Genomic DNA, 14,147 nt, shown 5'->3' with positions numbered 1-14,147 from the left:
CCCTCCCTTTGTGTATCATTTCCATGCAGAAATTGCAAATTAATGGTCACATCGAACTGTCAGCGTATTACTGCTCTTGCAGTATCAAATTATGTCTGCAATAATGTTTCCAGCTGCCTAGGACTCGTTGCAATTTAATTTGAAAGGAACTCAAATTGCATTTCCAAATGGATAAAAAATTAATTTTACATACAAGCTATCCACCTTCTACATTTTCAGCCCCATGCCCCAAATTATCTTCAATTTAGGTTCAACTTTGAACAGTACACATGTCCCAGCCAACTCCACATGCAAAGAGGAACATGTCACAAATTTATGAGTTGGAAATCTGCTTTGCTGCTCCTTTTTTAATAAGCTCTTCTGCCTTGATTAAGGTCATTAGGAGATTCTGTAGCTATTGCCTTTGACAGCAAGGATGGAAGCAAATCCATAGACAACAACAGAAAAAGGGAACTATGTCTGACTTAACTGTTAACAATTAGGAGCTTGAAAACACCCTGGGTTCACCCCTTTGCTTATCACTCACTCATGTGGTATATTAGGACTTTGGTTCTGATTTTATGGTCTGTCATTAACTGCTTTCTGGATTTGAAGTATATATTTGTGTATGTTGGTTTATTTATCTGCTGTAGGTTCAAGTTATAAAAATGAAGGGATGTAGGTGCTCACAGATGAGCAGGGAAGGTAAACACAACCTAAATACAGAAGCAGTTCCCTTGGAATTCATAAAAGACATAGCATAAGTATCTCAGAGTGTTCAAACAAACAGTTCATGGCATTTACTGTGGCCAAAGGAGGACATTGGAGGTGCCAGCAAAGGTGGCCTTGGAGCTGGGACCTGAGTACTTTACTTCCTTGGTGGCCTGGGCAGAAGCAGGGAGGTTCAAGAAGCTGTACGCTGCTTGTGCAGTATAGGATGTGAAGAGCAGAAGTGGAGGTGGGGGTGGGGGTGGGATTTGAGGACGGGGAAGGTACTTCAGGATGAAAACAGTAATTTAGGAAGAGCTGCTATGGGAAGCAGAGGAGTGCTTACAAAGGACAAGCAGGGGCTAGGTGAGCACACCTCACTGGCTGCAGAGTCTTTGGTCTGGAAGGAAGAATGTCTGAAGAGGGCCAATGCACAGCTTAGGAGAAGAGCCCTGGGGCCCAGTCTAAGGGAATCAGAAAGTACACCTCGCACATGCACCACTTTGATTTTCTATGAGGGGATATTTTTCAGCTTCTGGACGAGCTACACTGTGTGTGTGTGTGTGTGTGTGTGTGTGTGTGTGTGTGTGTGTGTGTATGCGTGTGTTATTTGCTTTTTTTTGGCCTGTAGGCCATTCTTCAAGAAGGTCATATGGACAGGGCCTTATCTGGAGGCAAAGACCAGAGGCTGTAGGCTTGGACATATTTACACAAGGGATATAAATCCAACAAACCAATCTCTGCTACACACACAAGGCTTTCTCAGCAATTTCCAACTTGTTTGCGCCAACTCGAATGTAAACCTGAGACTCAGCCCATGGAAGGCAATTACTGGAGCAGAAGCGAGGTTCAGCAGCTGAGGTTTAGGGGGGTCAGGGTGGAAGCACGAATGCTTGCATACACATTCTGAAAACTAGTTTCCATGTGTGGGATTTCGGGACATCCTCTTGCTTGAGTGTAGATAAGAAATGCCTGCCTCTGAGATCCTACTGGTGTGTTGGAGAGGATAGGGCAGAGGCCACAATCAGGGGAGCTAAACTCATTCCCCTGAATATGTCACCATCTGGTGTCCTCACAAAAAGTCCCCTTAACAAATTCTTTGCCTGCCTGCTGACACTCCCAGTGGCCTAGCGGACAGATACACGATACACGAACAAACAATTCCTGGGCAGTGTGACAAATGTGAAATGTGACCAAAATTGCATAGCTTCCTGCAAGCCCAGAGAATGGGGACATGGCTGCATGAGCCTGGGTAAGCTTTATTTCTTTCATCCTGAGGTTCAATTTTCTGTCACAAAGAAAAGAAAAGGAGCATGCAGTCAAGAATCCAACATATATCCAACAAAATTAAGAAGAGTAAGGGAAGGCGTGGGTGAGAGAGGGATGGGTGAGACTGTTGAAAGGGGTGACAATCAAGATACATTGTATTCATAAACAGCTTTGTTCAATGGCAACTCCTTTGTACAACTAATTAAAGATAATAAAAATAAATAATAACAAAATGTTAGTGCCCAAAGGTAATTGGTTAAGCATGGCATGTAACTCAGAACACTGCCTAATTAATAGTCATTACTCTGAACGTTTCTTGGATAGGAGTTTAGCTACATGCCTCTTAACCACAGGACCTCTGGAGTCCTTGAATTTTGCATTTCAGTGAAGAACTCTTTCAACCTATTAACTGTCCTAACTTGAAAAACCCCTGAAATTATCTTCTACGGTCTTGTTTGGACTTGTGTCCATGTCTGTGTCCCCATGATGTATATTATTTGACCATGGTGTTCCCAGATCCACAGGAGATCCAGTCACAGTAAACGTCTTCATGGTGTCTTGAAAATCTCTTTGGCAGTCTAGGAGTCTGGTGAGGAGCATTCACATTCTGTCTCCCCCAACACTCCACCACTTGTTGATCTATTGGTCCATCCTCCCCACTTAACCCCTACTCAATTCAAACCCGAAGACTGTATGCTGGTCTTTCCTGGAGGCTTGACATAACTAAGACCAAGACCTGCAAGTGCAGCTTACAAGCATTGTAAGGCCTTTCTCCAACAAAGACAATTCTGTATAAGAGCAACACCCACTGTTAGGGAAATGCAGTTTCCTCTCTTTTCAGTTCATTTTATGTTCATTAGCAGCCCTCTGAGATTAGTGTAGTCATTTCCACTTTTATAGATGAGGAGATGGAGGCTCAGATAAAGTGTTCTTGCCCAAGGTCATTAGCTGCTGAGGGTCAAAGTCTGGCTTCCAGCCATGTCTGACAATCCATCATGTTGCGTTGGAGGGAACAAGTGCCTTGCCAGTGTCTCAACTTCTCTATTCTGGAAGGAGACTCTTTGTTTTGTGTCAGGCTTAAAACTTCACTTACCCTCTTTGAAAGGCAACCTGGCATACCTCTTCCTTTAAGAGGAACAGAAAAATGATCTGCACACCTGTATAGGTGAACTGCAGGACTAGAAAAATAGACCTTGGTTAGAGGAAGGTAGAGCAGTTGTCATCTTAGAAGTAAATATGGTTAAGTCCCAGCATTATTTTCCAATTCAGTAAGTCTCAGGTTCATGATGGCCAAGCAAATTCTACCTTACAGAATTTACCTTATGGTTATTTTTTAGTTGGTGTGTTGTACCTTCTTTCATGTGTGTGCTGGTATTGGATGGAGCTTGAATACAAGGCCTCATGCTTTCCCTTGCCTGTTTGGTTCAGATCTGGTTCTATCACTTGAGCCATACCTCTACTTCCAGCTCACTTTTGCTTGTTATTTGAAGAGTATCTCAGTTCTTTCTGCCCAGGCTAGCTCTGAACCATGATTCTCAGACCTTCGAGTAGCTGGGATTATATGCACCAGTCACTAGAGCCCAGACATCTTACAGATTTGGCTTTCTTTGTAAAATATCCCAGATCTCCCTCCAATTCTGATGGATGCAACAGGCTTCACATCTGGAAGTGTCATGATAAAAAGAAGACACAGAATGTTTAGATTTTCCCAGACTTTGTCTAGCTCTGTGTCTCGCAATGTGACTTTCGATCCATCATTGCATCTCACTGAGTCTTGGTTTGTTCTTATACACTAATAGTGATGTCTCCTCATAGGCCATTGTGAGAACTATGAAATTCAGCACACATCCATTCAGTAGATGCCTACTGAAGCCCTTTACCTTCCTTGCACAATAGGTGTGGGGTCAGAAGGCCCTTTTTTATGATTAGTTACTACTCTGTACAAGCCCCTGGGCCCCTTTGAACTTTAGTTTCCTCATCTGTCAAATGGGCTGGCAGTCCTTTATTTTCAGATTCCTATAATGACTCAGGAGATAAAACAATACTTTGGCCGTTGCCCCACTAATGATGTTTTGTCCAGTATTGTTTTGTTTGTGCTTCAAGGTCACGTCAGAGATCTCAAAACTCATGCATCCCATGGAATATGGTACATTTTAAAATGCTTCACAAAATGTGGTCTTTGCTTTGGGCTTAAATGAGCCTTAGCTGTGCCTGTTTTTACACAATCATGAAGGGAGGAGAGTGGTAGTTATCTCTTCAGGGTTTGGCATTGGTTTTGAAGGTGTGCCCAGGAGGGGATGGTTGGAGACATTCTGGGCAGGGGAGGCAGCCTTGCTGCCAACAGTTTTGGCATCTGTACAAGTGGACAGGCTCCAGTTGGACAGGGCTGGTGAGGGTGCTCAGGATGTCCTCAGCAAACAGCTCTCACTATCCTTACACCTGCATATCTGTATTCACTGCTTCTTAGGCTGCTGTAGGACCCCGGGCCAAGCAGCAGCAGCAGTAAAGCCTGCCTGGTCCCAGCTCCCACATACAGGGTACTTACCTTTTGTTCCACATGGGCTTGCAGAAGCAGCTTGTTTAATGTCCCCTTCTCAAACTCATCCATTTGCTTTTGAAACACTGGCTTGCCTTTCTAACAAAGAACTTGTGAACACGAACAATGAGTCTGTAAAGGTGACTATGGAGTACTAAGTTAAAACCCACAGCTCCTCACCCTCCCAGCAACCTCATGCCTGCAGCCCTGTGAGCAGCTCTGAGCTGGCTGGCCAAGCTCTCAGATGTTTCTGTGATATGTGTTCCTTGGTTAATCGCTGACACATGGTACATTTTCCTCCTAAGAGTAGGAGACTCAACTTCCACCAAGAGCCCCTTCCACATTAGTGTAGAGTCAGGTGCTATCCCTTACCTGCTCTGAGAGAAAACAGCTAGAATAGACAATGGACTCCTTGGCCCACGCTCTTATAGATGGCTAATTTCACCTAGTGTGCCTATATTAGGTTAAGGGTGAATACAACATACAAAGTACTATTGCTATTGTGAGCTTTGCTTTTTCTTTTGAGTGTGGTATTAGAGTTTGAATCGGAGTCTTATGCTTGCTAAGCAGGCACTCTAACTCTTTGGCTACATGCCCAGCCTTTCAGTGATTTAGCTGTTTTGTTTGAATGTGATCTTTTTTTGGGGGGGGAGGGGACCTCAGACCTTGGTCCTCCCACTTATACTTCCTATATAGCTAGGATCATATGCATGTGCCACCATGCTGGCTTACTGGTTGAGGGGAAATCTTGCTATATTTCAGAGAGGGGGCTGGCCTAAAACTACCAGCTTCTCAATCTCTGCCTCCGAAGTAGCTGGCATTACAGGATTGTGCCATCCTAGCTAGCCCTATTTTGATTACTATCCCTGTTATTACAAAACAAACCACACTTATCATGCATGGTGTATTTATTAATTTCCAGGTGCAATTCCAACTGCCTTACAAATATCTCAAATCCTTACAAATGTTTGACTCCTCCATCCCTTGCTATAAAGTGATTTGCAATTACTCTCACCAATTTGCAAATGAAAGAAAATGTAGGTACAATGGAGCTACATAGTTTGGAAATTTCTTGTAGGTGGGGGGGGCAGTTATGATCATTTAATCTCTGTTTTATTCTCAGCTAAGAGAATTTGCCAGAAAATTTTGTGGTGTGTCTCTCACACAAGGAAATGTGTTCCTACCACACCAAATGCTTTATCATTTTATCCAAGGGATTATTTTTTTCCTGAACCTTATTTGTTTAATCTGTTTTATTAAAAATCTATTTAATTTGTGTAAAATATAAATATTAGAGTACTTATAAAAAGGTAAGGCACTCTCAGAATTCACAAACAATGAGACCAAAGGAGAATATTCTTAGGAGAAGAACATAAAGGTGCGATGTTTATGTGTATTTGATCGTATAAAATAATATTTATTAAAATGAACTCCAAGAAATGGAAACAAGAAGGTTGTTTTTGCCATTTTTGCTTTTTTTTCCTATCTATCTTTGGAATGGCAAAGTGGGCATATACATGGAGGGACAAAGAGTGATCAAATACAACAGTCGTACTCACTAGACACTATGTAGAAAATGAACTATATAACTTGTGGGTGGGAACAGGAGGAAAAACATGGGAGAGAGTGAAGGAAGGGGTGACATTGTCCCAAAATAAATTTACTTTTTACCTGACTTCTGTAACTGTAGCCCCTTTGTACATGACTTTTATAATAACAATACAGAAATTAGGCTAGAACACATAATGAAAAAGTAAAAGGCAGCTGATATTATAGATCAATAAGTACAGATGGATGGGCGACAGCATTGAGGAATTAAGAGTCTGGTCAGGGGCTGGGGATATAGCCTAGTGGCAAGAGTGCCTGCCTCGGATACACGAGGCCCTAGGTTCGATTCCCCAGCACCACATATACAGAAAATGGCCAGAAGCAGCGCTGTGGCTCAAGTGGCAGAGTGCTAGCCTTGAGCGGGAAGAAGCCAGGGACAGTGCTCAGGCCCTGAGTCCAAGGCCCAGGACTGGCAAAAAAAAAAAAAAAAAAAAAAAAGAGTCTGGTCAGAGCTGTTGGGAGGATTCTACTGGAGAAAGTAGAAGAAGGAGGAAGAAGCATGAAGAGCTTCTGTAGGATGCAGGACTTGCATGGAGTTAACAATGAAACAGAAGCAGAGTCCATGGGGCACAGTGGATCGATGGGTATGGTCAGTCAAGAATGCGACTCTACTTCCAACATGTGCATCTGGATTCTGTTAATGGAGGAGAGATGGCTGATCTCCAGGAAGAGAGGATGTGGTTGAAGTAAATATAAGGAGGCAAGCCACAGCTCTAGCAGTCATCCTGATCAGTATATCCAGAAAGTGTCATGTGTAGAGCTGGTGGTACCCAGGAAGTGTATCCTGAAGATGTCCTGTGTACAGTCGGTGGTATATATCCCGGAGTGTCACATGTACAGTTGGTGGTACATGAGAAGTATATCCAGGAAGTGTCATATGTACAGTTGGTGGTACATAAGAAGTCCAGGAAGTGTCACATGTACAGTTGGTGGTACATACGAAGTATATATAAGAAGTGTCACATGTACAGTTGGTGGTACATAGGAAGTATATTCAAGAAGTGTCACATGTAGTTGGTGGTACATAGGAAGTATATCCAGGAAGTGTTGTGTGTACAGTTGGTGGTACACAGGAAGTATGTCCTGGAAGTGCTGCATGTATAGTTAGTTATGTACAGGATGATTCTTTGTGCTACCCTGGTGAGCCCCTAAGAGTAGCACCACTTTACATTTTTTATAGCTGTCAGTTATTTGACAAGTGATCTATATGTTTGCTTCATATATTCATGTTTTCCCTAATATACATCCTTAAATAAGAAAAGGAAATTAATTTAAAGAAAAAAATGTTATGAAAATTTCACTGCACGTGACTATTGAGATACATGTAGCAGAGGAGTTGTCTGCTCTTGTTCCTCTCATCCATTTGCCTTTCTGCTGTTCGCCTCATGGCATCTTTGTTCTCATGTGTGTTTTGCAGACCCTGTGCATGGCCCACAGAATGTAGAGATCGTGGACATCCGAGCCCGGCAGCTGACCCTGCAGTGGGAACCCTTTGGCTATGCTGTGACTCGTTGCCACAGCTACAACCTGACTGTGCAGTACCAGTACGTGTTCAACCAGCAGCAGTATGAGGCCGAGGAGGTCATCCAGACCTCCTCCCACTACACCCTACGGGGTCTGCGGCCCTTCATGACCATCCGGCTGCGGCTCCTGCTGTCCAACCCTGAGGGCCGAATGGAGAGTGAGGAGCTGGTGGTGCAGACGGAGGAGGATGGTGAGCAAGGGGATCGGGCTTACTGGGGATGACGTTTCCATTTTTCCCTGCCTCTGGAAGCTTTCTCCCTTTCCCCAGAATCTTCTGTGAAGGACCATTTAGATTGTGAATGCAGGAGGGCTCAATGCAGATCTTCACGGTTGGCCCTTCTGTGCACCCACCCTCACCTTACTTTCTACGACCTTCTCCCCCCAAGCTTTAATTCCTCAGTTCCTCCTGAAGGAGAGGAGGTGAGGTATACCCAGTTATTTAAACATGTCGACACTAGAAGTCAGACAACTCATTTCTATGCAAGAATAAAACACATATTAAAATGCCCAGCATTCTCATTGAATAAAATACATACAGAAAGCTTAGCACACACCACAAAGTGGCAGGTATTGAGAATGCACCTGGCTGTATTTTAAAATACGGCCTAATCTCAGACTTCTATGAGAAACTATACTCCATGGCTTTCTTTCACTTATCCCACCAGCCAGGCTGTCCTTGGCTTGTGTATCTACTTTAGTCTTAGAATATGACTCTTGAGATTTATAGGCAAATAATTGAATAAGGATGTTTCCCCCAGGGAAGACTGGGAACAGGAAGGAGGGAAATGCAAGGGTAGCTCTGACCAAATCCAGCAAAGGTTGGCTGTAACAAGAGTCCATAGGGAGCTCTCAGCTCCTTAACGCTCTGTGCATCCTCTCTGTGTATCACCTGTGTTCCAAATCACAAGAGGGAGCTAGAACTTCCCATGATTACAACATTGTACATCCCTTTCCTTCAGCAGGTACACACTTGGAAAAGGTGTACTCAGGAGCCAAGTACCGCCAGCTCTTTAACACTTAGTGCCTCTTTTTCCTCATCTATAAAAAGGACTCAATGGTAGTACCTGCCTTATAGGTTATGGCATATTAAAAGGGATGGTGGCTACAAAAAGATTATGTCTAATGCATCTTCACTAAGTCAGAGTTACCAAGAGAAGCTTTCCTCATTGTTCTTTTTCCCTCTCCTCTCCTTTTATCCCATCTATCTTTTCTCCTGGTCTTTCTCCCCTTTCTTCTATTTTCCATTTCTGAAAAGTGGGGTTTGTGATGGTGAACTTGGGCAGTAGTTAGGGGGGAAAGCAATGAAGCATATCCAAAAGCAGAGGATTCTGCCTCAACTCAGCAGGAATCTTTCCCAACTCAGCAGGAACTTTTCCTCTTATAGGAATCTCTTGTCTAGAGCATTTTCTGCCCCTCAGTTTCCAGTGGTTTTGTGGGGGGGGTATGTGTGTATGTGTGTTAATTGGTTGGTTAATTGATCATTACATTCAAAAAGAAAAAGACAACTTGGAATCAACTTACAATGAGTATCAACAACTTAGAAATCACCTAGCTACTGGAGGACACCTCTCTCCCCAGGCTTGAGTATCTGCTATCTGGTATTTTGCATAACCTCTGAAGGAATGGCAGAGTGCTCTGGTCCTGATTGGAGAGACAGAGGGAGTAGTAGTGTCGGACATTCTCACAGGATCCCCTAATGCTGAACAAGGAGGAGACACTGTTGAAAAATCAGCGGGTATGGCTAAGAAGCAGCTCAGATATGTGCTCAGGTGGTCAGCCTACCTTGAACTCTCTCTCAAGATGGCTTCCATGAGCAACAGCTTTAAGGCATGTCCGAACTCTTCTCCCTTCCTTATTGTCACCAGGAGAAAAAGACATAAACCATAGAGTCTTTCTCTAAGCAATGAGAGAGCAGCAGTGCTTTGATATTAAATTTATAGTAAGCATCATTAGTAAAACATCAAGCTCTTTTCTAGTAGATATGAGAACAATACCACATTAAAAACACCAGCATACAAGACACCAGGCCTTGGTTCTGTAACTCTTCTGGGGACTGAGCCCCTACACCATTAGGAGGTCTTCACAGAATTTAGAGTCCTTTGGAAGGTTTTGGGTTTTTTTGGTATATTTGTTTGTATGTTTATTTGTGGAAATGTCATTTATATCTTTTACCCAGGCTGGTCTTGAACCCATGACTCACACAATCCTCAAGTCACAGCCTTCACAATAGATGACATTACAGTCAAGAACTACAAATCTGTCCATGAGCTAGTCTCCATTCTTCCTAAAAAGGGAAGCAGCACCATCTGCATTTTCTGGAGACATCATTCACAATGAAGACAAACTATGGATGGGGTGTGGCCCAGTTCTAAACTGCCCAGAAGTCACAGGGCAACCTCCCAAACTGTGCTCCCCAGAGCTATGCTTGCTTTCATCTGTTCTTCAAAATTGTCTTCTGGGAGGAATTTGTAGAGTTTGCCATTTCATCACCACAGGACCTTTGAGAGCCCATGAAGTAACTTACTGTAAGGGAGAGGAGCTCCTGGCCCCTACATCACTTTTGCTTCATCTGGTAAGCCAGTGTTAAAAAGCACCAAAACAGATTCTGGGTTTTTTTCCCTTTTGTTCTTTTTCTTTCTCTCACTTCCACAAATGTCTCTGACAAAACCACAGCCCTCTTAATGCATGGTCTTCCTTCTACTTTAGCCAGACTACAGCCAAGATTTTTCAGTGGAAAACATGAAGCCTGGAAGGATGAACAGCATATTAAGGTGGTCTCCTTATCTTTTCCCTGGTATTTGGTATTCTTCTTGATTCCTTGGTCACTTTAAACTTGGCCTGCCAAAATTCCACATTATTATTATCTTTCTGTCTACTCAGGTGGCTAGGGCTTACTGTGAGGTCTTTTGACATGTGCCATTTCTAAGCTATCTTTGGACTGTCACTGGCCAGCCCTCATGTCAATCACTATTTTAGGGATTTCTATTTTGCTTTCAGTTGGTGGTAGAATGTTGGTTCTAAGATAAACATCTTAGGTATGTGCTTAATGGGTCAATAGTGCCTCCATTCTCTCCCAGTAGAACCAAGCTAAGAACGTAATTTACTTATTTTAAACCACATGCTAATCCTGATTCAAATCCAGTCCCTCCAGTTCCAGTTGGTCGACACATTGTCCTCATATGTCTTCTTTCTTCCCATGAGGATCTGACTCTCAACATTCACCTATTTTTTTTTATATTTCATGCATCCTGAAATACATACACACTCACAAAAAAATAGCCAAAAAATCACCCAATCCCATCAACAAACAAGAAGGCTGCCAAGTTAAAGATTTTAACTTTCCTGTTGCTAGGCTGTGTTGCACTGAGGATACGTAGTCAAAGCACTGTGTTGGAAACCTCATTGTTTTTCTTCCTATGGCTCCAATATTACATTAATATCTGATTAAGTTTTTTTATTTCAATTTTAAGATTTCTTCCCTCCCTCATTAAACTTTTTTTCCCAACAGACAAAAAAGTTGTTTCTTTTAATTCAAAAGTGCATAGAAGGGACATGCAGAGAAATATTATCAACATATCTATCGTTTTATGCAACTCCTATCCACACCAAGAAGGTAACCATCTTCATTCACATTTGACTTGTCTTTCCTGCAGGTCATTTTGCAAAGAGTAAATTTTCCTTCCTCCTATTTCTCCTTTTCACCCTCCTTCCTTTCTTTTTCTCTTCCCTCTCTCCCTTTCTTCCTCCTTTCTCTTTCTCCTTTTCTCTCTCCTTTATTTCCCTTCCCTGCCCTTCCCTTCCTTTCCTTTCCTGTTTATCTTTCATCTACAGAGTGCAGCAAAGGAATTAATAGATCCCCAAATCTTACCCATCAGGCTCTGCATGAGTGCCAAATATACATGCCTCCCTTACAACATTCCCCGTTTTATATTCCACCACAACATGCTATGCATTTACTGATTTTGCTCGTTGTTTGGCTCTCTGAAAGGAATATATGATTCTTAAGAACAGAAACTTTTGCTTTGTTCATTGCTCTGTGCTCCCTAGCACAAAGATAGATACCAGCCTGTAGTGTGTGCTCAGTAATTGTGTCTAATAACTCAATTAATGAAAGAATATTTGACACTGAAATCCATGTCTCTTTCATGATACTAAGGTGTCACATGCATGGACACTGTTTAGCAAGTTGGGATATGTATGATGTCTTATGGCCATGCCCAAACTAACTCATACTGACTTGCTAAAGTTCATCACTACTATCTTTTCCCACTTTCAAGTTCTCTAATTCATTTATTATTGAAACCAGGCATGGTAGGAATATTTATACCATGGTAACTGGCAAACAACTTAATTGCTTTTTTCTTTCTTGAGAGCTGCTAGTGAATGACTTAGGAGCTTACCACTATGTCTTAGTTCCTTCAGTAAGATTAGAAAATATGAATAGATTGAACTCATTTAAATTTCTCTGAGGTTTCCTTGTAAGACTCACATCATCTGGTGCCTTCTTCTTAAGTTACTTTGATTTTTCTTAAGTTGTTTCCAAATTTCTATAATGAACAATCAACCATCTAACTAACAAAATGACCCCTGAAACTGAGAGGACAGAAAATTATATGAAATAGAAAAAACAGGGTGAGAAATTCCTACTGTCTTAAGGAGAATCCTATGCTTTTGAATATGTTGCATTAGGTTTTTTTGTAACTACCCCATCATGAACCCTACTTTTCAGATATGGAAGTAAAGAGAAGGTAAAGAAAGAAGAAGGAAGAAGAGGGAGGGGAGGAGAGAGAAAGAGAGTGGATGGAAGGGGAAGGGAGAAGAAAAGAAAAGAGCAATGAGAAACTGCCCTTGGTTACATTATCCTCCTTTATGTTGAAGTGAAAATTTCCCTGAAATTACCACCTGACTTTAAGGCACAAGAAAACATCTGGTTTAATTACAGTGAATTTACATGAACCTACTGACAAGAAGCACAGTTAAAATTAGCAATTTTAGTCTGCTTTTTTTTTAAAAAAAGAGAGAATGAAATTATAAAGTAATTAACCTTTGTTGTAGAACTCTGTCAAAAGGATGGAAAGTTCTGTGCTGTTAGATAGGAGAAGAAATGAAATTGTGGACAAGGAAAATGTAGGTTCATTAAAGAATTACAAAGGAGAAAAGAATAGGAAAGAGGCACAAAATTAGAAGATAAAACAAAAAAAAAGGAATCTTTCATCACAAAGTTATTTTCCCAGTAAGGTGAGAGAGAAATAGAGAAAATGAGAGACAAAGAAAGAAGGAGTTAGAGACACAGAGAGAGAGAGGGAACGAGAGAAAGAGATGCCCTATTTAATAAAAGGAAAGTCAGTTCACATCATTGGAAGATATCTGGAACAATAGAATGGTAATTGGGTGAGTGGAAAGAACCTTGGCCTGACTCTGCCACTTTTGGGTGCTATGATCACCTTTTAGCCTCTCCAGGGACCCTATCAAGTAATAGAAGGAATTACTCAAGAACAGAAAATCCAAGTTCTATCCAGACCTTAGTCTTCTCTTTGTTAAGCCATCTTGATTAAATCACTTTCATTCTGGACAAATTAATCCCCCATCTGTAAAATGGAAGTAATAATATCACCAAGCTCTGGGTTCCATAATCTATGAGTCTGCATGTAAGTTCTTCAACTCACTTTCTGCCAAGAGTGGAAGTTGTGTGTGTGGGGAAAAAAAGACATTATACATACATTATAACATGAAGCTACAAAAAGCCTACTCAAGGGTTGGTGCAAAACTTCTATTTGTCATGTGCAAGGGGCCACTTTTAATATCTAATACCTATGAAATCTGAATTACACACATCTTACTCGGACCACATCTGTCCTTTATCATCAAGTTCAGAAACTCCCCAAAATCCAATCCCACTGAGATCTGCCACCTATTCTCTGCCTTTACTTCTCTCCCTTCCAAGGTTCAATTCCTTGAATAATCGTTTTGCTCCTTTTGCATTCTCCTGCAGCAGCTTAGTCCAATTCGCACTTCCCTATACTCACAACCTTGCTTTCAGTGTGATTCCCCACCTATCCTGGTCCTTCTTTATACAACCGGCCACAGAACACTAGCTTGGCTTCCCCTACTCCAGCAGGGGCACCTACTCAGTGACATCATGTTTCCATAACTCAGTCAACCCTGTGCTGTCTTAGAGAATGCTTCTCCTCTGGCTTCACAACTCTAGCACCTCCATCCTGTTTTCAGACTTGATGAGCTTGTTGCTTATATCACTGAGCAAACTGAAGTCTTCCAATTTCCTATCATTCACATCTTATTCACATATTTGTTTTCTGAATAAGGGCTATTTCCTCCACATACTGTACCAAACCCTATTCCTAGTTCCCTACTAAATGTCACTATTCCAGCATTTGTCCGCTGTCTACCCTCCATCAAAATTCCTCTTGGTAAGCCATCATACTTATCACAACATACACATAAAACACCCAGCTCTGTCTCCTCTTCAAGCTCCTGTCTTACCCATTGTTTTCTATATGCCCCA

The 14,147-nt window shown here is 41.9% G+C and overlaps 1 protein-coding gene across 1 annotated transcript in view; it reads left to right on the top strand.

The window, feature by feature from the left end:
- Nucleotides 1-14,147, top strand: part of Ptprt (protein tyrosine phosphatase receptor type T) — a 688,872-nt gene that overhangs the window by 321,242 nt on the left and 353,483 nt on the right. The window contains exon 8 of the mRNA XM_048349408.1: nucleotides 7,518-7,814. Within this exon, the coding sequence (XP_048205365.1) occupies nucleotides 7,518-7,814 (297 nt within the window). The remainder of the gene's footprint in view (nucleotides 1-7,517; nucleotides 7,815-14,147) is intronic.

Source organism: Perognathus longimembris, chromosome 6 (assembly GCF_023159225.1).
Source record: "Perognathus longimembris pacificus isolate PPM17 chromosome 6, ASM2315922v1, whole genome shotgun sequence".
Lineage (NCBI taxonomy): Eukaryota > Metazoa > Chordata > Mammalia > Rodentia > Heteromyidae > Perognathus > Perognathus longimembris.
This window is presented reverse-complemented; position numbering and strand designations above follow the sequence as displayed.